Raw genomic sequence first — 23,170 nt, forward strand, 5'->3', positions numbered from 1 at the left:
TTGAGTTTACAAAGCCAGAGGATATAAGCTGCACAAGGGTACATTCTTAGAATTGTTTAATCTTGTAAAGGAGAAGCTGTACCGTACACCTCTTTCTTGGAAAACGCAACCGCCAGCACATCTCTCTCTCTTGTACACAGGAAAATCTGGCTTTCCTCCCCCGGAAGTGTTGGCAGCCACCATCCGGGAAGCAAAACCCGGAGAAGGGATCTCTGCAAAAGCAGGTAGAGCTGAGGTCGGAGGCAGGGAGCACAGCAAGGGGCTGCTGTGCTGGCCTGGGGCTATGCTCCATAGCACACACTGCATTGCCTTAGGAAGTACAGGATGGCAAATGCACCCACAGTAGATGTGGTGAATGGTGATGCGCTCTGCCTCGGGTTGTGCTGCAAATGAGCATGGACAAGGGTTGCCTTTTTGTCTGGTGTGGTGTCCCGTCAGTGGTCCGAAGCCTGAGGCCTGACTGCCTGAACAGCAGCAACCTAGATTGCATAACTGCAGATTTAGCATTTCTAGAATTCCTGTGACACTGTTATTCTAGGATTTAGCCAAAGCTGTGTTCAGGAAAGCCTTATTATTGTAGCTGGCAGAGGCTGCTGGAGTTTTTCTTACCACTTGATTGCAGAATCCTCAGCTTGAGGATCGCTGCAAGTTTTCACTTAAGGCAAGCCTAAGCAAAAGGGCTGCCATGCCCCAGTTTTAAGCAGTTAGAGGATTAAAGCAAACCAAGAAAATGATGTGCACGCTGGGGTCCCATGCTCGCAGTGCCAGCGGGGTGTACTGGGACAGTTTCCTGTAGAGCTGGAGCACACGATGTCCAGCCATCCAGCCCTAGAAAGCACACATCTAACTGCAAGGGTGGATGCTAAACATCCTTCAAACAAGAAATGTGATCCCATGGACGTGTGAGGTACTAGGGGAGGATGAAGCACCAGCTTGTGCAATAGCAGAGGAGAAAGCAAAGATTGCCAGTAGTTCCTCCACTTCATTCCCTAGAGTTAAAGGGGAGAGGTTTCTGGCACCAGTTGGCAGAAACGTTTGTGAAGGCAGATGTAAAGCTTGGGGAATTCCACCACCTAGTTATCTGAACCAACAAAAGTTGGCTTTGATGAATCTTAAAGAGGCATTTTCTGCACAGCGTTTTCAAGTTTTGACAAATGTGGCCTCCTGGGTCAACCAAAGACGCAGCCCAGATGTTCACTTCCCGCATGAGCTGTAAGAACATACTCACGCTGTTCCTTGGGGAACCGCACGGCACCAGGGACACGTGGGAGTGCGCGGCCACGTTTAACGTATGGAGTCACTCAGGGACGTTTCAGAAAATGGAGCAGGTTTGCCTGGAAAATTGGGCTCTAAGTGTTCTTGCCAAAAAGTGTATCTTTCAGTCATGTTAATTCAGATGACTCACTTGTAGGGGTTCAGTTTTTCCACTCTCTTCAACAATGCTGGCGATTCCCTGTCTCCACTTCTGTAAAGCAGTCTGCAGAACTTTTATTTACATAGAAGGGCTTTCCCTATGGCTCTTGGGCAGGGTTAAAAATCCAGCATCTTTACAAAGCCAGAGAAAGAGAAAAAGTAATCTTTTTTTTGGTCAATATTTGGGCTGCATATTCTTGCATTGGTAACAGCTAGCTTTGTAGTTTTTGGAAGAGGGATGTATTGAAACAGCTCGTGCTCATCACTGCCGTGTGCAGCTATGGAACGGAAAAGGTCTGCTTCCTGTTTGGTTACTTTTCAAACAAGAATCCTTAAGACTGTTTTTGGGTAGTGCTACCGTCCTTAAAAGCTTATCTGGATTAACCTTCTATTAGTTTTGCATCTGGACCGATTAAATGCAGTTCCACCCTCTGTCACAGCCAGACATCTAGCTCAGCGGGTGATGTTAGCATCTGATATCCACCGTCCCAGAGCCATACCAGCTCCCAGCCAAAGCTGTCATCTCCTAAATGTCGCCTTGCTCTGGGAACTTCTCCCCCCGGAGTGCTCCGGCAGTGTGTCGGTGCCGCCTCCAGGAGCCAAGTGAAGCTGTGCCAGGTTGGCTGCAAGAGCCAGCCCCTCCGCTTGGATTACACAGGCAGCGCTGCACCAGGGCCAGGCAATTATCTAGCTGTCAGCGCTTTCATCAGCCTGGGTCATCCGCCCTGCACAAGGGTCTTGGACGCATCTCTTGGTCCCGTAGTTTAAGGCATGTTCATGTTTGAGGGTGGGGGGCTAAGTCATTCTGACTTACCAGTGATGCCATCTGCTCATCAGGGCAAACTAAGAAACCTACCATTTTCTGCAACTACCAATTCTGTGGCCGTTTTGCTCCATAGGTTGATGAACTTTGTAGCTAGAAAGTCAGTCTTTCATTTGCTTTCTTCCTTGAGACTAGGTCTGTTCCCATCAGGCATTTCACATGTTGACCGTTTCAGTGAATGAAGCTTTTAATCTGCCACATATGATTAGACGCTAATCGTGTTCAGAGCTGGAAACACCACAGAAGCCACTGGCATGAAGCAGAGATTAGTCATACTATCAGTTTGTTTTCTTGTAAGCTACGGGATTCATAGAAACTAAGAACCACAGAGATTTCAGCAGAGAAGATAGAGAAAGGCAAACAGGCAATTCTGTGAATTCAGCACTTAGAGCCAATAAAATAGAGCTTTGTGCAAATAAAACTCATAAAAACACAGCTTACATTGTAAAGAAAGCTATGTGCAAGAATCTTTTCTCCAGCTTGACAGAGGGTGATAAGTCATTTTGTCAAATCCAACTTCACCAGTAAAAGGATAGATCTTGCGCAAAAGGTAGCTTTTGAGCTTGCCACATATCAGAAAAAAAATAGGCTGGCTTTTCTGATTAACAGGTCTTTTTTTTTTATTTATATATATATAATTAGATGACTTAATTTTTCTTTCTTAATGAGTTAGAGATGCGATCTTGCATTTATGCGAGCCAAAACTGTTCCATTGTATAGCATGAGATTACAGGGAGTTAGCAGGAACTGAGGCGTCAAGAGGTGGTAGCAGGCAGGGGGAGGAGAGGTCACGGCTGAGAAAGCATTGAAGGCATGGGAGTGTAGAAAGATTGTTCCAGCTGCAGAGCAGGAAAGTTGTATGGCAGAATGGAAAAGGCTCTGATTATTTGCAAGATAAATGAACTCTGCTCTTCGTTGGTGGCAAATACGCCATTAAAGTATATATGACAGGGAAATAAAAAATGTGCTATGCAACTTTAAGATTTTTAGCAAAAGTCAGTGATGAAAGCAGGATTTGTTTGAAAACCGTTTGATTTTGTGCATTTTTCTACTCGGTACCCTCATTTATTTGTGATGAGAAGGACAGCCCGTGAAAGCAGGACCTTAAGCGTTCATCCCTTGTGCTCTGGCATACTCGCCATCTGTGTAGCAAAAAGCAGGGATGGATTAAGGTGGTAACATAGCCCAGAGTCACTGTAGTTTCCTGAAGCCTCGCACGGACTCCTTCTCCTGTCACTTCTTACTTACGGGGCTTTTGATCGTGTTTCCAAACCATTGGCTGCTCTCCTGCCCGAGAGCCATGTTGTTCTGCTGGCGCCTGCTGCTGCCTCATCCCGGCATCTGGGGACCAAATACTAAGAAATGCTGCCTTCATCCGCTCTTGGCAACCAGGTCTTGCCAGTAACTGTGACTTAGTCGAGGAATAAGGAGCAAAATCTGAGAGATTAAGCAATGAGGGCATTGCTTAGTCGAGGAATAAGGAACAAAATCTGAGAGATTAAGCAATGAGGGCATTGCCGCCCATAACCGAAGGTGAGGTGTGCCACTTGCATGCTGCAAGCAGAATGGCTAGGGTAGGGTCTAGTTCTGCAAGTGGGAAACCAACTGAGGCATAACTTTGATCTGGCTACAGAAGCATAGTTTGGGGGTAAATATTGTTCAGCCTGAAGGCTAGGCTAATGGTTTATTCATAGGCAAGCAAGGAGCTGTCTTGGTGGATGTGGAGCAGCTCAGGCACGGCTTTCTCCCCGGGCTGCAGTAATGTGCCTCTTTCCTCCCACCTTTGCTTCTAGTGTGTGGGTCTCAGCTTGGGAGTGTGGCTTTAGGATGTCCTTGGAGACTCTGAGAGATGCCTTGGAAATCCCAGCCCTGAGAGGCAGTGTGTCTCTGCTGCTCGCTGGGGATAAGGTCGATTAATACCCACAGGGAAATGCTGCTGCTCAGAAAGCAAATGGCTTGATAAAGACAGTAGTGGTCACCAGCATGGACTGTAAAGGGGCACCATGCCCTCTGGAAATGCTGCTAGGGGAATATGGCCCCACAATTTATCTATCTATTTATTTATTTATTTACTAAGTTTTCTTCTGGGAGCTTATTTTACTGCTTAAGTTCAGGGCATGAATATGACAGTCTGTAGCCAAGTGTGTCAGCTGACTCCCCCGAGCTCTTTTCAAATTGGGTTCCTGATATCTTTTTTTTAAGGCTAAAAAAAGGCAAAATGTATCACTGGCCTACATCTGTGGTGATTTTGTGCAGGTTCATTACAGAGCTAACTTCACACTCCAGGTACTCTGAGTTCACGTACATATTTGCATGCTACTGTTCATGTTAATAGGACTGTGTTTTTTTTTTTTATTTTTTTTTTTTTTTATTGTTTAATAGTGTGCTGTGAGAAGTAAACTAAGGCTGTAAGGACATGTGCATGTTATGGCAATTCCTGCTTCTACCTCTATTACTTCTTTCAAGTAAAATCTTGTAGCAGAGTGGGAGGTTTGCCTTGGGATGAAGAAGAAAGCTTGGATTTGGAGAAGGAGAAAATAATAGAGAAGAGATCAGGAAGTGGAAGCCTTTAAGCTTCAACCCCAACTGTGAAGATCTTAGATATCGCTCCTGCCTGGGACTTTCAATACCCCATCCATTTCATGGATTTGGGTCAAGCCAGGTGACTCTACAAGTCACCTGCTATCATTGCTGTCTTCATCTGATCATGTTTCAGAAGCTGCTGATGGCCAGGAGGAAAACAAAGAGAATTAAATCATGTGTAATCTCCCTGTACTGCAGCTTAGAGATCCAGGTATCTCACCATGGGGACAAGTTAACTGATACCTCTTTTGGCTTTAAGGTTGCCTGCGGCCAGCCCCAGTGAAGGGCAGCCTGCAGCAGAGATGCAGCCCACACCATGAGGGCTGATTGAAATAATTTGTGTGCGCACCCTCGTGCAAGGAACATTTTTGGCATAAAAGCTCCTACGAGAGCACTAGGGGCTGCTGGGACTATACAGCAAAAATTTACTCTGTTCAGCTTCTAGCTAGGGTGTAGAAAGTAGCTCAGGGTACTAAAAAAGGCTTTTCACTTGGTCACTCAGATCGGATGCGGGAGCCCTGGATGAACTTTTCCTTTCCATGATTCAAACCAGCCATCCCTTTTTAAGCAAAAGCCAGGCTCACGCTCACGAGGGTGACTTTGTGGCAGTTAGGGGTTCAGGCACGGGTCTCTCCTGCCTGGCAAGAAATCACACAGAGCCCTCAAGCAGCCAGAGCCACCGGGCTGTGGGACGGGTGCTCCTCCCTCTCCAATGTGTGCATGGTTCTTCTTGCCCCCCTCAAGCTACCGCATACCCGACGATCACATTATTTCCCTGGGTGGTGTGATAAGAATCTGATCCCTGGAGGTGGTGGGGAGAACTGAATCTGGTTTCCCACCGCCCATGTGGGCTCCCTAACCAGCGGGCTATTCGGGGTAAGGCAACTGCTCCCTCCAACTGCTTTAATAATCCTTTGATTCCTCAGCTTGTACTGCCAGTGCCCAAAATGAAATGCTTTGCCATTTGTTTTGCCTGAAACTATTCCACAAAACTGCTTCCAATTTATGAATGGATTTGGCTACCTCAGAACCTCATTTTTAGCAGAGTCACAACTTGCCAAAAGCCCTCACCCAGTGCTATTCTTGAGCGCTTTGCCCAATCTTATGTTTCAGAAGCAGTGCCTGTGTACAGTGTGGTTGCTACAACCTTCCCTCCGAGCCCTCTCCTCCCTCAGTCAAAACAGGAAGGCAGGAGAGGATGTGCGGCCAAGGCCCCTTGACCTTCCAGGGAGACAGCCAGTATTTATGTGGAGGCACCGGGCTGGTGATCTTAGCCGCGTTGACAGGGATGAGTTATGAAGTGAAGCGGGCGTAAGGGCAGTTTTAACGAGGCGTAGGATTTCCAGGATTTAGGAGCGTTTTTAGCACCTTTCCCCTCTGAGCCTGCTCATATCCGCACCTCATCCACTGCCCGCCAGGTGTGGGTACCACTCACTGGTGGCATGGGAACCGAGCCCCCCGATCCAGCTCTGCACTCACATGGGGTGATGCTACGGGCTCAACATGGGGGCTGTCCTCCTCCTCCACCCTCCCCTCTGGCCCCCCTGGGGCTGCCTTCTCCCACTTTTCCCCCTTTAAGGTGTTTAATACCCCCAAGAATAGGGTCAAAAGCTTGGAGGCCCTCGGGGAGGGAAAGCTGAATGCGCAGCCTTGGCAGAGCCAGTCCCGCACACTCAGGGCTTTGCCAGGAGGATCCATGCAGCCAGACAGAGGCAGAATTGGCCTCGAATTTTAAAGCCATCTGGAGGGCCTTGATAGTCCCAACACCTTGTTCCTGCTGTGGTTCTCTCCCAGATCCACGAAGGGAAGGAACAATGGGGAGAAGGGAAGAGAGAAAAAGAGAAGGAGACAGCAACTGGGGTTTTCAGTGTTTTGCTTGAGTCCATCCTTGCTAGGATAGAGAGACGAATTTATGTCAGGCAAGATTTTACTTGTTTCCTTCCCTGTGCAAGGAGAGCACAAAATCAACTTCAGTGCGCTGGCATCTGCACCAAAAAGCAAACTAAGCTTTTTGGTAAGACAGCTATTAGCATTCCTTGGAAATAAGAATAGGAAACACCACTTAGAGCAGCAAAAGTGTTTTCTAAGTGCTTTTCTAACTATCAGTCCAGATTTATCACTAATTCTATGACCCAGTGAGGATTCTTTTCTTTCTGGTAGGAGATGAGCTGATAGCAAGTGGATTCTTTGCATTTTCCTGCTATGCTAGGAGCATAAGACAAAAAGCAACCCCTAACTTTGTGCTATGGGTGGTTTTAGTCTTGAGTAATTAGTTCAACCTGTATCCAGCCAGAAGAGCAGCTCTCCTTTAAGTGAGGGGAAAAAGCTTTCAACAAAGTAACCTGATTGTCAAGCAGCCCTCTTCCCCAGCAGCCAGCTCTGCTCCAGCTGAGCGATGTGCTTCATTGAGACAGTAAGCTCGTGCACAAGACCAAGCTTCAGCCAACAGATTCTATTTTTCTGTCTGATGTTTCACAACTGCAGGAGCATGACTTATCTTCCGAAGTAGTCTTTAGGAGAACAATTAAGTTATTTAAGCTGAGCTGCTGACACATTTCAATTCTGAACGCGCTGCTGTGCAGCTTACCCAGACAAAGCCCGAAACATGAAAGCTGGCCTCCTGCCTCTGTTTCCTTGTAACCAGCCGTCGGAGGAACAGCTTTCCCTGCTCCGTGGCTAGCTAGATATGCCTGGTTTGCTTAACCAGTGGGTGCATTCCTGCACTTCAGGAAGAACGCTCCAGGCTTGTTACGAGCTACTGGGCTACAGTGCCAGATTGAGAAAACAGATTTGTTTTGGACAAGCTGCTCTGACATGGAGGTGCCAGGGTGAATAACCTTTGAGAGAAAAAAAAAAAAAAAAAGTCTGCCTCCAAGAGCAAGATGAATAATCTGACAAGTGAGCGGCTCTGCGTTTCATATCAAAGCGCGAAATGGCTACATGTCGCGGAGATCTGAGTCATGAGCAGAAACAGCGTGCCTGGGACGGCTGGCACCGCGACTTCCACCAGCCGTCTGCCCCCACCGCTGGCGAACGGGTGGCTCAGATGCAGCTTCTGAAGCAATTCGGCCACAAAAGGCTACAGCTAACTGCTTTAAGGGAAACATGTCAGTGCTAGTTTATAGCCTTGCTCGCTAAGGTAAACCTTGAAACTGTCCCTTGTTGCCACAATCCCTTTCAACTCTCTAGGCAAGAGGAACAGGATGGAAACCTTGCCAGGCATCCCGGTGGAAGGTGCGCCAGGCACAAGTCAGCACTCAGCAGAGCAGCTTGTCCCAGCTCAGCCACACTTCACTGCCATGGCAAGACCTTAACAGAAGCCCCCCGTCCTCCCATTGGCAAAGCAGCCTTTTTGGGATGGACAAGCTCTAAGCTATGACCCATTTAACTGCCCTGCCCCATCACCAACCAGCAGCTGCAAACAATCCTGCAACAAATCCAGCAGTGCCCTGCTACCACGTTTCCCCAGCTGCCCTCCCTGGCATGTTCCCCAATTCAAACACACTGTCCTAATCCTAGCACAGGGCTGCAGCGCCTCCGGATCAACACGTAGTGTTTCACCTGGTCTCCTGAGAAAAGGAGACTTTTGCAAGGGACTTCTCAGTGCTTCGTGCTACCTCTTCTCAGCTCCTCCTCCTGCTCACAACTTTTTAACACATTTATCATGTGCAAGGGAGACAGCTCAGAGAATCAAACTCCTACAGACATGTGGGGGGAGTGTGAATGGGTGGCTGGGACACACACTCATCCCCACGGAGGGTGTCCTTACACAGGGGTCCCAATTGCTCTCAATTCGGGTTGCCATAGCAAAGCCCTGTCTGCATTGTCCTGTCCCCAGAAAACAAAGGAGGCACATGCAGAAAGCCAGTTCCCAGGGGCTGATTCGGCTGGAAACCACCAGCACCTAAAAATGATTGATGACTGCTGGACGAGCTCCACGGGGAGGGCTCGCCGTCGCTCTGACCCGCAGGCGGGCAAAGGAGGACATGGGATTTTGCAGGGCTGGGGCAGAAGGAGTGGGACTGCGGCTGTGGTGCTTTCAGGACATCGGACCTTCTGCAGAGTGAACTCTTAGCAGGGTTACTCTTAGCCGAGAAGGCTGCCCCTGGATGGGGAATCCCTTCGCCTCCCCGCTGGGCTCAGGCAGGTTCCTACCGCTCTGAGCAGCCAGCTTTAGCTAAATAATGCCACAGCTCACCCAGGCTGTAGGTGGGAAGCATGGTGAGGCTGGGCCACCCCTTTGTCAGCAACCCAAGGACTGGGGGCACAGCAGGCAGAACTGCAAAGAGAGGCTCCAAGTTTGCTCAGAACTGTTTTGTCACCAAATTATGCAATGTTCGGCTGTGGTATGTTAAAGCTCCTGTTAGAGAGTTTAATTTTGTTTCGCCAACCCTTATTCAAGGAACATCACTAGCTAAAAATATCTCCAGAAAAACTCTAGTGATGTGGGGGACGGTGCCCAGCCTCTGAAATTGCAGATTCCCACTGATTCTCCCTGCGTGAACCGGCGCTGCTAAGCGAGGATACTGGCAGCTCTGGGGATTTCTCACACCCCTTCTGCATCACTCATCCACTGCCTGCAGCAGCATTTCTTGAGGGTCTTCTTTGACATTAATATGCCGCATTTAGCAGTTGTTAAATGGCTTTAATCAAGAATTTTCTTAGAAAAAAAAAAAAAAAGAAAAGGTATTTTTAAATACCTCGTGGTATGCAGAGTCATGCATGCAACATCGCATCTCAACTCTGATACTATTACACAAGAAGGGGGCTGGCGACAGTACCTCTTTCGCTTCCCTTCGGACAAACAAACACAAAAGAGCTGCTGAAAGATCAGTCTGCTTAGGAGAACCAAAGGTAGCTGCTAGGGAATTGCCTTCGTGTTCCTAGGTGTGCGGAGGGAAGGAGCATCAGGTGTGCTTCCACGGCCTTGACGCAGCAGAAAAGTGCCACAGTTAGCTGGGATGCCTGCCCGGGACGCACAAAACCGAGGGATGCAGAGTATTTGAGAGTGGTTTGGCCGCTGGCAGTCAGCTGTGGGAGCCGCAGGAATCAGGATGCAGGAATTTGGGTCTTTGTTTCAGGAACATTCCTTGGAAAGTGGCGGGGGCCAGCTGCGAGACGGTCCGAAATCCCTCGTCTTATCAGCGCCGGGGGCATCGGGGCCAGCCCGGGGGAGCCGAAACGCGGCGCCCCAGCCCGGGAAAGGGGCTCGGGGACCCCCTACGAGGACCCGATGCTCTCCGGGGGCTGCCCCTCTCCTGCTGCCCGCGGCGCCCCCGGGGGTCCCCGGTCCCCAGCCCCTTCCCCGTGCGCCCCCAAGCGCGGAGCTCGGCGGCGGTGCGGGAGGTGAGGCGCGCGACGCAAGGATTTTGAGATCAGCAGGATTTTGGGATATTTCTCCCCTTCTTCCCACCTTTCCACCTCTGCGCGCTGCCGGTGCTCTTAATAGAAGTCGGCTTTTTTTTTTTTTTTTTCTTTTTTTTTAAGTTTGCGCGGAAAGAAGCAAAAGGCAAGCCGGGCGCGGGAGGGAGGAGAGGAAAGGAGCAGGAGGGCAGCTCCCCACCTGCCCCGGGACCCGAACTTACTTTCTGGGGGTCGGCGTAGGTGCCCAGCCCCAGCAGCGGGATGCTGTTCCCGTCGCTCAGCGGGACGCGGTGGCTCTCGGCCGTCAGGTTCATCGTGCCGCCAGGTAGGGCTGCCTGCACGGCCGGGCGGCGCCGCTCCGCAGCCAGCCCCCTGCGCCCCGACCCACCTCCGGGGGCCGAGCTCCGAAGTGGCCGCTGCCGCCGGCCGGGAGAAGCCTTTTTGGGGGGCTGAGCCACCACGTGTGCCCGTCGCAGCCCCGCACCGCGCCCCGCTCCGCACCGCCCCGCGCCCCGCCCCGGCTCCGCGGACACCGGCGGCCCCCGCGCACCGCCCCGGCACGGCTCGGCTCGGCTCGGCTTGGCTTGGCTTGGCTTGGCTTGGCACGGCTCGGCAAGGCACGGCTCAGCCCCGCCGGGTCGCGCCGGGCAGCGGCTGCTCCGTGGGAAACTCGGGGCGCGCCTTAGAGCGCGGAGCCGCCCGCGCCCAAGGGGGTCGGGGGCTCCCCGGGGCTTCCCTGGCTTTGGGATCGCGGGTTTGGGGAGTTTTTCCGCGGAGGGGTGAGGCTGGTTTTGAAAGGAGTGGGGCTCGCTTGGTGTCTGCCCCGGGTGGGGGCTCCCCTCCTGCCCGCAGGTTGGTGACTGGTGTTTTAGGGGCAGGGAGGAATGAAGAAAATCCCAGCCGGCAGGGTGGTGAATTGTTCCCCTGCCTCAGTGTGAGTCCCGAATTACAGTTCCTCGCAGTCTAGTTCTGCACCACGGTAGAAAAAAAATGTATGAGTTTCCTATTGCTGCTCTCCCTGAAGGGGACAATGCTCCTTGTGAAATCCAACCCACAGCTCTTGCTGTCCTTTCTGACTCCCAATCCACCCGGGGCTCAGCTTTTGCTCCACGCTGCAAAGATGTTCCCTGTCCTGAGCCAGCTACTTTGTGTCCTGCAGCTGTGCTGTGCCGAGCTTTCCCCATCCCGTTTTGAAACGTATGGCTTTCCATATCTTCCTAGTTCCACCTGAAGATAAGCCCTCAGAGAAGATTATACCTTGGACATAACAATATCCTTCACCAGGAAGGTTATTTTCACTCTTGTAATACCACACCTAGCTTTCTGTGCGTGTTCAGCAGGTCTGCAATTCAACGAGGGGTTCATGGATCCATCACATAAGCTATCTTCGCAGGGTTCTTGAAATCAATAGGTAGGTGCTAGTTTGCGTTTGGGGAAAAGGTAGTGACTGTTAACACTGGAGATCTGCCTGAAGAACACCATGCTAACTAAGAGAGCTTTTTAGATCAGTGTTACAGGTTGGACACCTTCAAGAGTCTCCAGTGGAGATGGAAAAAATGCTGCTTTTGCTGGTAGGAGCCTACCAAGCAGCTTGTGACTAAGTGCAAACCCACTAGATAGCATGTGCAGTGCTGTAGGACAAGGAGAGCACAACGTGGTGTAAAGTGCTCCTTGGGGAGTGAACTGAGCACGGCCAAGGCTTTTCTGACCACCTGCACAACGTACTGCAAAGATGTAGATGTACGGTGGCCACGTTATCATCTTGGGGAGCAAAACTGGGACAAACTACAGCCTGCCTGTGGGCACTGTAGGCAGCTCGGACCTGCTGAACCCCATCCCACGTTATCATAAGCTGCGGGTACCTGGGAGTACAGGGGTTCCCACGGGATAGGGAGGAAGGGAACCCAGTGACCTCCTCCATGCCTTCCCAGCATAACTGGCTGCAATTTGCTTGCTGCAGGAGAAACTCTTATCTCCCCTCTCTGTGACAGCCATGTACCGTGTGTTTGTGGGAGGACAAGTCGATGCCAGCGTGTGGAACAGTCTGCCACAGCACTTGGCTGTAGACCTACTTCTGCCCTGCTTCCAACAGGGAACAGCATGGAGCAAGATGGAAGTGCTGTGAGTAGAGAAGTCTGAGGTGGCAGAGGGCGTCTGGGGACCCCTCCATCCCCACTCCCCAACTGGTATCCCGTGAAGAGGCCCCACTGCCCTGTGGCTGGTTCCTACCCCTGAGCTCCCACACTCCAAGCCAACCCCAGCACTTTTCCAATCATTCCCCCTAATCCAACAATTTGTGGGAGATTTATGGCACCACTTGCTCATTTGCCTTGGGGTGCAGATGAACCAGCTGGATCATCTGCTCCGGCATCAGAGCTATGCGTGCGTTGAGCTGTGTGTGACCCCAAACTGTGCCTGTGGTGCCTGTACATGAAAAAGTGCAAGGAGCACCAACAGCTGGGAAAGGGGGGCTGATGGACTTGCTGTAATTCACAGAAAACTGAGCTGGGGCAGGAGAACAACTCCAGCTTCTAGGAACAGTCAGGAAAAGTGGTCTGCCAGGAGAGCCCGGCAGCCCCAGGGCCCCCTGCGCTGCGAGCCCCCGGCACTCGGTGCGGTGGGGGTTTCCGGCAGCCCTCGGGCAGCAGGCATCAGCTGCCTCTTCTGGTTCACTGCGAGCCCAGTCCTTGTAAAATTCAGCCCATGTGCTGGTTGGAGAAATCGCAGCGAGGTTTATGAGTCCTCCCCCAGCCCTGGCCAATAGCGAGTAGCGTGAATGCTTTTACACATGCAACTTCTTAATTCCCATCGCAGCTCCAGCTCCCTGCCCTACTGTTTTAATGCCTGCACAGATCTTATAATAAAAACCGGCAAACAGATAGAAAAATGTATTTTTTTTTCCCCGTTTACGTCTGAGTTACTAGCTTGAAATAGCCTCGTTGCACAAAACCTAGAAGTACTGGTGGATTTTAGCTCGATGATGAGTATCCTTTAAAGAACAAAGGAAGCTGAACAATGCAGTCCAGAATCCTTTGGATATAATTCTCATTAGTAACAATTAATGCTAGCTGTCCAGGGAAGTATAGTTCTTGGTTTCAGGGCTTAAATGACTTAACCAGACTTTTTACGAGGACACTGTATCTAGCAACTCCAACTGAAAAACAATGCAAGTTTCTGGAGGCAAAGCTTTGGCTGCTGGTTGTTGTTGATCAGCAACTATTCAGGAGCTTTTATAAAACGCAGATGTGATCTTAGCTCTTTCTCTAGGAAACAAAAACAATGAGGTGTCAGCCTGGCTTTAGGAGCAAGTAATGAGAATTACCATCCTATCGGCACAAGTCCGCAGCCTCTAGCAAGGCTTGTAAAGCACACAAAAACACCTTAAAAAGGCAACTAAGGTATATTCATGATTCCTGGATTGATGGTGCAGTTTTATAGCTCCATTAGTCATCTCAGACCAGTAAAGAACGGGGTTTTGAAAAGCAGCAGCTTATACTTAAATGCTTTTGTTCCCCTGTACATACACGCAACAGGTAATGATTTCATACAAGATCTTAAAGGAAAAGTGTATCAGACAGCTGAGGTTTCTTCCTGTTAAAAACGGTAGAAATCTCAGCTAAAGAAAGTGCTTAATGTCCCCTTTAGCCAAACAAAGTTTGTCAGCAGTCTTTTAAAGGAAAGAGATCACCCCTTTTCTCATTTTGCACTGAATTGCTGAGTATCCTGGGGAAAAAAAAAAAAAAAAAAAACAGCCTCCCTAGATTTCAGAAGATGAAAGATGGAAATGAGAAAGAATTGTTGACTGGAGAGGACGAGCATTTGGGTTTTGTGTTTTTTTTTTTTTTTTTTTTTTTTTTTTTTTTTTTTTTTCTGAGATTTTTGGGCTGCAGTTCCTTTTTCTTTTTTTAGCAAGCTGATGTTTTGGACAAGGGAAGATGTTAAAAATAGCATTCTCTTGGATCTTGTAAATTTGTGTGTGTTTACACACTGCAGATTAGATTAGTGAGTTTCTAGAGGTTAGTGACCTGTAGTGCCTAAAAAATTAGCTTTCTTAGAAGGAAACTGGGAAGTGTTTTTATAATACATGGGCTTCTCTATTAGACAAAAAACGCATGTTGCTACACCGTTTCTATTTTCTGTATGAGCTGTGCTTCACGATGTGCAATTACCTGCTACAACGCATACTCTGCATGTGTTTTTGGTTAGAATTTCTTAAAACATGGTCTTAAAGTCTGCATATTTTCAGGCTAGTCCTTTAATAGCTCATATAAAGTAGCATGCATCCATTGTGCTTGTGGGATATCTATTTATAATGTATATTTACTACTATTTAGCTTAGAGGTTTTGGTAGCACGTGTCAAGACCAATATTTCTTTTCCCTTTACCTCACTAAATACGATTAACTAATACATATAAAGAGAAACTTCCAATCTCTCTTATCAACTCTAAGAAATGTCTGTGTAGTGTTTTGTAGGTGAACTAGAAATGAAATGAGATTTTTTTTCTTACCACTTTTTTTTTTTTTTTTTTTTTAATATGGAAACAAATGGTCTAAACTGAGCTGGAAAATGCTTTCTATCTGGGAAAAAAAAAAAAAAAAAAAAAAAAAAAAAGAGTTTCAGCATCTACTAATTCCATATTCTCAGCTTGTTTTTATCTTCCTGTATGCCATGGTCTAGTTCTCAAGGACAGGCAGCGAGGTGAGCGATACCTTATATTGCCCGGGTAATTTCCTTGCTCAGTGGCCAAGGGTTTTCTCGTATGGGAGCGTTCACGATCTTTTCCCTTTGATCGTGTTTGTTGCACAATGAGACTGATTACAGCTGGGATAACAGCCTGGGCTTTGTTGGGAAGTGCCATATAATGGGCCTTCTTAGGAGTTTCTATGCAAACACTTTTCCTCTGCCTCCCACTGTTGCATATAAACTACTTCGCAAACAATGAAATACTTAAGTGACTTGTTCTGGTTTATTTAAATAATTTTTATGTCTGCGAAGGATTTGGTTTGTGTGAGTCCTGCCTTGGAGCCCTGAAGTTTTCTTTCAAATGGTGTCTGACTTACAGCTCTGTAGTACTGGCAGTATAATACACGTGTGCTTTTGCTGAAACTTTTCACTGCAAGACCCAGAAAGCAATGCATAACCTCCAAAAACCTCAGCTGGCCCCATTTTTCCAGCACTGGTACAGCATTTGTGCTGGATCCACAAGGAGAGCATGAGGAGAGGGAGAAAATGTGCCTACCACTTGTGCTGTGGAGAGAATTAGGAAAATACTTGAAGGCTGGGCCACTGATCCCTTCTGCTTCCTATAAACACGCTGTGGCTACAGCTGTGATAAAAGGGAAATTCCTAGGTATCCTTGACGCTGTTCCATTGCTCTCAGTAACGCTGGAAAAGTCAGTCAACTGCTGGGCTTGATTGCGCCCAGGGCACACGAGGAATGCCAGCAGCTGCTATGCATTATCCTCTGGCTGCTCCCAGCGACTGCAGGGCTGCGCTTGCACCCGGCCAGGCACGGGGGCTTCCCGGGGGCTGTTTCCACCACGGCCATCCTGGTTTGTCCCCGTTCCCCTCGGAGCTGGCGTGGAGCCCAGGGGATGCTCTATGAGCGTGAACGAAAGAGTCAGTGGCCGTGCAGGATGGCTTGACATCTCCGCCTGGTCCCCTTTGGGTCTGGGAGCTGTCAGGGGAGGGAAAGAGGTGCTCTGTTTGCAAAGGTAATCCTTCTGATCCTCTGGAAAAGTAATCCTTCTAGTCCTCCAGCATCATTTATGTGGAGGCACCGTCTCGTGAGCCTGCAGTCTTTCAGGCTCTGTCCCTGTGCTTGAGTTCAGCTAGCCGGGCTTGCAATGAATCAAGCCAGAGACAGCTTATTTTTTCCCAGGTCTGTTTACTGATGCTATCACTTTCTTTTAGCAACACTATCTCAGTTTCTGCTCCAGACTGTCTCTGCTGCAGCACTTGCATGACCCTGAAGCCGGTGAGCACCATCTCTCAGCTCCCCAGGCAAAGGTCAATATCTGCATGGTGGCCTCTGGATTCTTCAGATACCAGACCTCGTCATGTGGGGAGGCATTAACCTTTGGCCCTAAGTAAGCGTCCTCATATCTCACCTCATTTAGTCTGGCTGGCTATTTGATCCTGCCCGATATAATGATCTTCCCTTTGGAATCCTGCAAATCCAAGCCCTGTCTTGAGGATTTCCAGTATGCCACCCACCTGATGCTGGTGGAAAATACTTTGTGCATTGCACCCAGCTCTGAATAAGCCTTCGTAGAAGGAGCTGCAGGAGAAGATGTGGCAGTGCCTCACAGACCCTCCTGCTGACAAAGGCCAGGGGCTGGGGGAGCAGTGGTAGCTTCTTCCCTGTCAGATCTTTTTATCCAAAAGAGCAATAGCCACAGTGGGAAGAAGTTCATGCCTATATCGAGGAGCTAAAGTGTTTTTTTTTTTGGGGAGGGGGGGGGTTGTGGTTTTCTTGTTATTTTGTTTGTTTTGCTTTGCTTTGCTCCTGATTCATTGCAGGTGACTCACCGAGAGGACCATGTCTCCACTTGAGTCATTTATTTCAAATCATGCTCTTGGGACAAGCATGAGATCTTACCATCAGATAAGAAGCATCCATCAGATCTTAACATGTTCCCCCAACTTGAGGTTTTCCTTGCCTCCTCTTCATACAGAGCTGGGTTGGGGTCTCCCCTTATCTCTGTGCTGCACTACTCTTCCAGCCGTCTCCTTGGTTTACCTTGCAGGTAACCTAACACATTTCTCTTGGGTCCACCTTAGGGCTGCACGTTAGGTCTTTTCAGTTCAGCTCCGAAGAGCTATCATTTTACTTCCTTGTGATGAACAAACAGATGTTTTCTATGTTACCTTCTTTAAGAGTCTCGCTGGCATGTTGCTTCTTTCCTTGCCTCCAGCAACAAGCAGACACGTCTGACTAATTGCAGCAGAGCCACACAGGCACCTTTGTTGCAACTGGGGCAGCGTGCTAAAATGAACAAAATTTTTCCATGGCATAACACCTGGCAAAAGGTGTCGAGATAAAATAGCAGGATATAAGCACTTGCAGGCTTTTTTTCCCCGTCTTGTGCTGTTCCAAAGGGTGAAAGCAATGCAGGCTTGGAGATGAGGCTGCCAAAGTGTCCAGTCCCCATTGATCATAGCACTTGCAGCCTCAGGTCCCTACGGTGGTGGCTCTCCCTCTGAAGTACATCTCACCTGGGCCAGAGCCAACCTCAGGAGGAGGAAACTGTTAGTTTGGAAAGAGACCCCTGCAGGTAAGGCCTGACAGCCTGCTGGTTTCTTTGCTTGCAGGTATTTCCTGTGAATGCCTTAGGAATAGGCACCATTGCAGGCTTTGTTGGTGCCTCCTGCAAGTGGGAAGAAATGGGGAATTTAGAAGAGTAGGCTTCCAGGCAGCCCACTGATGCATTTCAGTCTACCTGTGTGCTTTTTAAAGTGTGCCAGAGTGCTGTGAAGGACTGGAGAAACTAGGTTTTGTGTGGGCTAGCTTTTTCCTGGAGCTGGCATGCCAGAATAACTTTTGTGTGCTGAAGTGGCCCATCTGGGCAGCTGGGGAAGAGGGTGCCTGTGTGTAATGAGTTTTATCTGAGCTGGCCGGACTTACAGCTGTGTTCACTTTCTCATTCTGTGTTTATCACCAAGGTGCCGCTCACTGACCATAAGGGTTTGTCTTCTCAGCTGAGAACAACCATTTCTTTTGTCTGCTTTGCAGTGCAGGTAAAAACCAAACCAAACGCACTTTATTTTTTTTTTTTTTTTTAATTTTCTGCTTTTCTTTTCCTGTGTTGCCATTCAATTTTTGATGTTCACATGTACATTGGAAAATTGGGAAATCTCTAGGTGCATTGTGTAACACGCTTATCATATTCTGCCAAGCACTGCCGGCCTATCGCCAGTCTTCCAGGCTAGCTTGCTCATTTGAACCTCATTGTCAGGTTTATTCAAGCTTAGGCTTGAGTTATCTGCCTTTTATTAAAAGTCTGTCCTTTTGCTCTACCACTTTCCCATGCCTTGTGCCATCTTGTGTGGGGAAGCAGCACACCGCCCTGGGCTTGAAAGCCTCCTCTCTCCAAGGACTTGTGCAGCATCTCTGCAAGTCAAGTGGTAGCAGTCCAATTTCAGGTTAGGAAATGGAGGCAGGCAAGCAATTCCTCGTTTGCGTAAGAGTGGAAAAGCGGGGGGAGGAAAAGCTGGGGATGGAACCCAGAGGAGCTCATGGCCTGCCTGTCATAACAAGAAAGGGGAGCTTGCAGCAACTTATTTTTTCTGAGAAGATCTATTAAATCTTCTGTAATTACTTTAGTAAACATTAATAGGTGGGGAAATAATGGACAAAATGTTCTTTTCTAGATCCCACAAGTTACTTAGTGTCTGTCATAGCCACAATGGATTAACAGTGGCCCTAGGGTAGGACCGTATCATTAACGTTTTATTAAGCGTTTTAAAACCAATTAAAGAAACATTGCCAAATTAAGCTTTTTAAAATTTTGCAAAGTAATTTTCTTCTGTTGTTGGCAAAGCACCTTTGAAGTGTTTGATCCTGAAACTTTTAATCGTTTTGAAAAAAAGTAGCTACGTAAGCTCTTCTGATGCTGGCCTTGTACGCTGATAGCAATTCAAGTTGTGCGCATGCTCTTGTGGGAAGGCAACAAAAAATGTTCTAAAATGGAAAGTTATTTTTTCTAGTGTGTTTAATGTATAGGTGTATTTTAAGTCTTACTTGTAGTCTCATTAAGTGACATTTTAGGTAGGAAGTTTTGGGTTCTCCTTCCACTTTGATGATGTGTCTTTCAGATAGTCCTTCCTGAAAACTATCAAGTCTCCAAACTGAGAGTTGAGAGAATACCTTTGTCAGTGTAATAATAATCATTGAATAGTCTGTATGTCTGATTTCCACTGAAGTGGCATGAAAAGACAAGGTAACATTTCACATATATTGTTCTGCTTATTGTAGACATGGGTGTAAAATGCTTTTTTTTTTTTTTTTTTTTTTTTTTTTGGCCCCTGTGGGGCTCATTGTTTAAGGCAGAAAGGAGACAAGTGATGTAGACGCTGTTATAGTTGGCTTTCATAGGTAACTGTATACTTGCAACAATATGAGAAATACATACAGAAACTACAGGAAAACATTGTTGCTGGGGCATAGGATTTGCTTTGAATTGTATGCAGCTCAGAGCAAGTCAGACTGGGACTAAAAGGCTGGTGGCTGTCAGAGCCTTGGGCTCACCCCCTCTTCCCATGTCACAAACTTGTCCCTTGGGCTACAAACCTGGAAATAAAGCAAGCACCCCTGAGGTTACAGCATTTGCTCAGTGCAGAATGAATTATGGTAAGGAGTGGCTTTTAGGACTAGATGTCTTCATTCTGATTATTTCCTTCATGTTTTGATTTTGAAACAGGAATTGCTTTTGTTGGGATCAAGCAAAATGGACTGTGTGTGTGTGCTCTTTTTGCTGTCCCTTGTCTCTCTGGGAAGTGGCTGGTTTCATCCACCCTTAACCCCCTGCCTGTGCTTGTTCCTTGTCAGATCTATCCATGTCTCTACTTCTATACATTTTTTTTTGGTGGTTATTGAAGTTAAAACTGCAGGACCCTTGCTCTTTAAGAAGGAGCCCATCAGGACACCCATTAGGCTGCTTTAGCATCCTTTGAAGGACAGAAACAGCTCCTTGGCACCTGGAGCCCCTTGGATGTGGTTCACCTGCTGGCGAGGCGGACACATGCCTGGGGGATGCCACAAGGCTGGACTGAGAGCCTTGGCGTGCCCAGCTGGCACCCAGCAGGACCATTTCTTTGACTCCCTTCAGTATAAATCCTTGTCTCCGTAGCACTTCATCTGGTGTGGTGAACACGCATGGTTTTTCTCTCCTCTTTTCCCTGAGGAGGGCGGGGGGGAGCCTGGTGTGGGCAGTGCAGTGTTTCTGCTTTGCTCCGGTTATTTCAGAAACAAACCTAAAAACATATGTTCGTTTCAGTTCGTTTATGTGACAGAAGCAAGGCTGAAGAGATAGGCCTGGAAAGGGGAGCTGAAACCTCCCTCAGAGCTGCGCTGTGCTCAGGGATCCTGTTACATGGAGTTTACTGCAGGCTGGTGTTTAAATTTCACTACAGCCTGCCCCACCATTGTATTTTTAAAGGTCCCTTTCTTTAATAAATGTCTTACTTTTCTCTCCTCCTTTCTTCACTTTCTCCTGTTTTTCCCTTCTGGACAGTCTCCAGAACTGGAGATTTTTTTTTGGAAATACCCTCTGTTCTGCAGAAATCATCATATATACACTACAGAAACACATTTGTACAAATACTCACAGTCCAGTTTTTCATCTTATCTAAATTCTTGTTGCGTTGCATGCTGTTCCCTTGCTCCACAATTCTTACCTACACTTCCATGACTCTGAAGGCAGCCTGTGCCCCTGAAATAGGTATGTGTTAATACGGCAACAAGGGGGATTGGCAGGAAATGACAATGGAAGATTTTCTCATGAAAAAGCCAGAATTCACACGTCTGGTTTTCATTCTTCATCAAAGCAAAAAGAGAGTTTTATGGATGCTGGTAGGAAGAAAGCTGGGGAGATTCCAGCAGATAATGTCCTGACTGGTGGGGACAGAGGTGAGGGGACAACCAATTCCGAGTCTCAGCTCAGGCTGCCCCTGGATGCAGAGCTGACCTCCACCTCTGTGAGTTTGCCTGCTCTGCCAGTCTTCAAAGAGCTGGAAAGGGTTTTTTGTTACTGTGGTTGAGAGATTGAAATGTGATTATGGTAGCCAGGGAAGCTCTAGGTTAGCCATCATGGTGTGAAAAAGCTGATATTATTGATAGGAAGTACTCCCTCTTGTTCTTCTTCCTAGTGACATTGGTGGGAATCCAGCTGTAAATTTCAGTGGGAGCAGGATCCAACACCTAAACCACGATGAGTCCCTCTGGTAGCTGCAGACTGAAAACCATCTCCTCAGCCACTTCTGAAATGTCTGTATGTAAGTAAAAGTGATCAGAGTCCTGTTTGTTTCCCAGCGAATGCATTTGCCATAGTGTACCAATAAACTTTCCCAGATTTTATTTCTTGAAAATTTTAATTAAGAGGTCAGTTCTATTTGTGAACAAAGCTGTCTGAATGTAAAGTTAACAGAAAGCATCAGGGACTTTTACAGTTTTTCCCTGTGGCTGAGTGCTGCTGCAATTGCTTTTTAGAAAATTCTGTGCGTATGATTCCTTTTTTATTAGAAAGTAAACAGAAAACACATGCCAAGTAGCCGCTTCAAAAGGTCCTTGCTGCAATACCAGGGCTAGAGCTGCGCAGAAGTCTCCTTATGAAATGGGAAAGCAGGCAAGTTGCTTTCAGGTCTTTTGGTACAAAACCGCAGCTCCAGCCAGCTTAGTGAAAGGTTTATGAACCTTCTGGAGAGCCTCTGCTGCGTGTAATGAACCTACACTGATGTTTTGCTACTCCTCTGAAACTGTGTGAAACCCAAGAATTTGAGGATTCAAACCAAGCAGAAAAGAAGGGAAGGAGCACTCCTAGGATGGGAAATCCTGGGCAAACATCTGCAGAAATCATGGGTGGCACTAGCAGAAAGGCTCTATGGGGGGATAGCCACCTCCCCAGCTTTTGATGAGGACATCTTACTCGTTCTGTGGCCAAAGTCAGCAAGTTGACATGATTTACCCAAAACAGAGGTGTGCCAGGAGCCCCCTGCAACACGGCACAAGGTGCCAGCTCTGTGCATGGGGCAGGCTGCGTGGGTTTGGCAGACGCTCCAGGGTGAATTCTCTCTTTTGGGTGTTGCTAGGGGCTTTGCTGTGGCCATGCTGAGGTTAGCCTGGGCTAACATCCTGCTTTTTGAGCAAGATCTGTAGCTGGGGTATGGTCATTTAAGGTAGCGTGGATATCCCTGTGCCTGGAGTGTTTTGCATCTCTCTCCCCTTGCCTGCTCCGCTTCTTGCATAGCGTGGCTTGTGCAGGATATCATCTTACCAGAACAACACTTCTGAGATGCTGCTGTAACTGGAGATGCCCTGACCTTCCAGTCACACGCTAGCTTTTCTTGTGCCAAAACAAAAAGGTAAGAAAATAGAAACTAAAAGTATAGAGCAACCACTGGGTATGTGTTTGCTTTGCTGATCCTGAGCCTGTAAATAGTCTGGTTCACCAGCAGTGTTTCTGTTTGGGGTTTCTGCCTCATTGCTGCTTGGTAACTGGCTTTGAAGATGCTTGGTGGTTTTCTTTGCTTTTTCAAGGGAGGGAGAAGGAAGATAAGAGTGGGTTGACTGCAGCTGTCGGAGGCCAGTGGGGCAGGAGGCACAGCTCACTCTCCATGTGTGGAGGCAGTGTGGTGCCCAGGCGGGGCTGACAGTGAGCATGGGAGAGGAGCAAAGCACAAAAAATAGCACGCATTCACATAGCCAGGTCTTCCCTAGGCTGGCCTGCAGCACTCTGTTCCCAAAACACATCCTTAGGCAAGGCTGTTTGTCCAGGTGTCTGTGAGAAGAGCTGCACCCTTTTATTTAAAGCTGTGCATTCGAACACGTTTCCAGTGAACTAGTGCAAGTGCCTGTCCTCTTATTTCATTAGGATACTAACTTAATTACTTTTCCCCCACAAAATAATTGGCTTGTGAGTTATTTTAGCTCAGAGCTAAACTAAGATTAATTAAGCTAAACTAAGATTAAACTAAGATTAAGACTGAGATTAATACACCATTTTCACACCTCCTCACACATGTTTTTGATATGGTATTTGAACTTGTAGAAAACTCTGTGTGAACAAAGCTTGGGAAACCATGGTTCCTTTTCAGAGGGGTGAAGAGGAACTGGTTTCCCTTGTACCACTGAGGCTTTTGTGGACTTCTTGCAAAGCGATCCCCAGGCAGTCTCAGCTGTGTCTCACATTTCCCAGGCTCCTTCCCATGGTATCAGCATTGCAGTCTCCTCTAGCGGTTCCCAAGCTTTTTGCTTGCGACCTCTTGG

At 47.9% G+C, this 23,170-nt stretch overlaps 1 protein-coding gene and 1 long non-coding RNA gene across 3 annotated transcripts in view; one reads left to right on the forward strand and one right to left on the reverse strand.

Annotated features, from left to right (window-relative positions):
• AKR1D1 (aldo-keto reductase family 1 member D1) overlaps positions 1–10,621 on the reverse strand; it is a 33,861-nt gene extending 23,240 nt beyond the window's left edge. Inside the window, exon 1 of the mRNA XM_084525351.1 lies at positions 10,405–10,621. Within this exon, the coding sequence (XP_084381477.1) occupies positions 10,405–10,497 (93 nt within the window). The 5' untranslated portion in view covers positions 10,498–10,621. The remainder of the gene's footprint in view (positions 1–10,404) is intronic.
• Positions 1–23,170, forward strand: part of LOC311439773 — a 59,949-nt gene that overhangs the window by 23,065 nt on the left and 13,714 nt on the right. Inside the window, exons 2-3 of one of the 2 annotated variants that reach the window (XR_014694985.1) lie at positions 17,851–17,925; positions 21,055–21,180. This is a non-coding gene — a long non-coding RNA (uncharacterized lncRNA). The remainder of the gene's footprint in view (positions 1–17,850; positions 17,926–21,054; positions 21,181–23,170) is intronic. The other variant, XR_014694986.1, reaches the window with a different exon arrangement.

The sequence above is a fragment of the Aythya ferina genome (genome assembly GCF_964211825.1).
Source record: "Aythya ferina genome assembly, chromosome: 1".
Classification (NCBI taxonomy): Eukaryota; Metazoa; Chordata; class Aves; order Anseriformes; family Anatidae; genus Aythya; species Aythya ferina.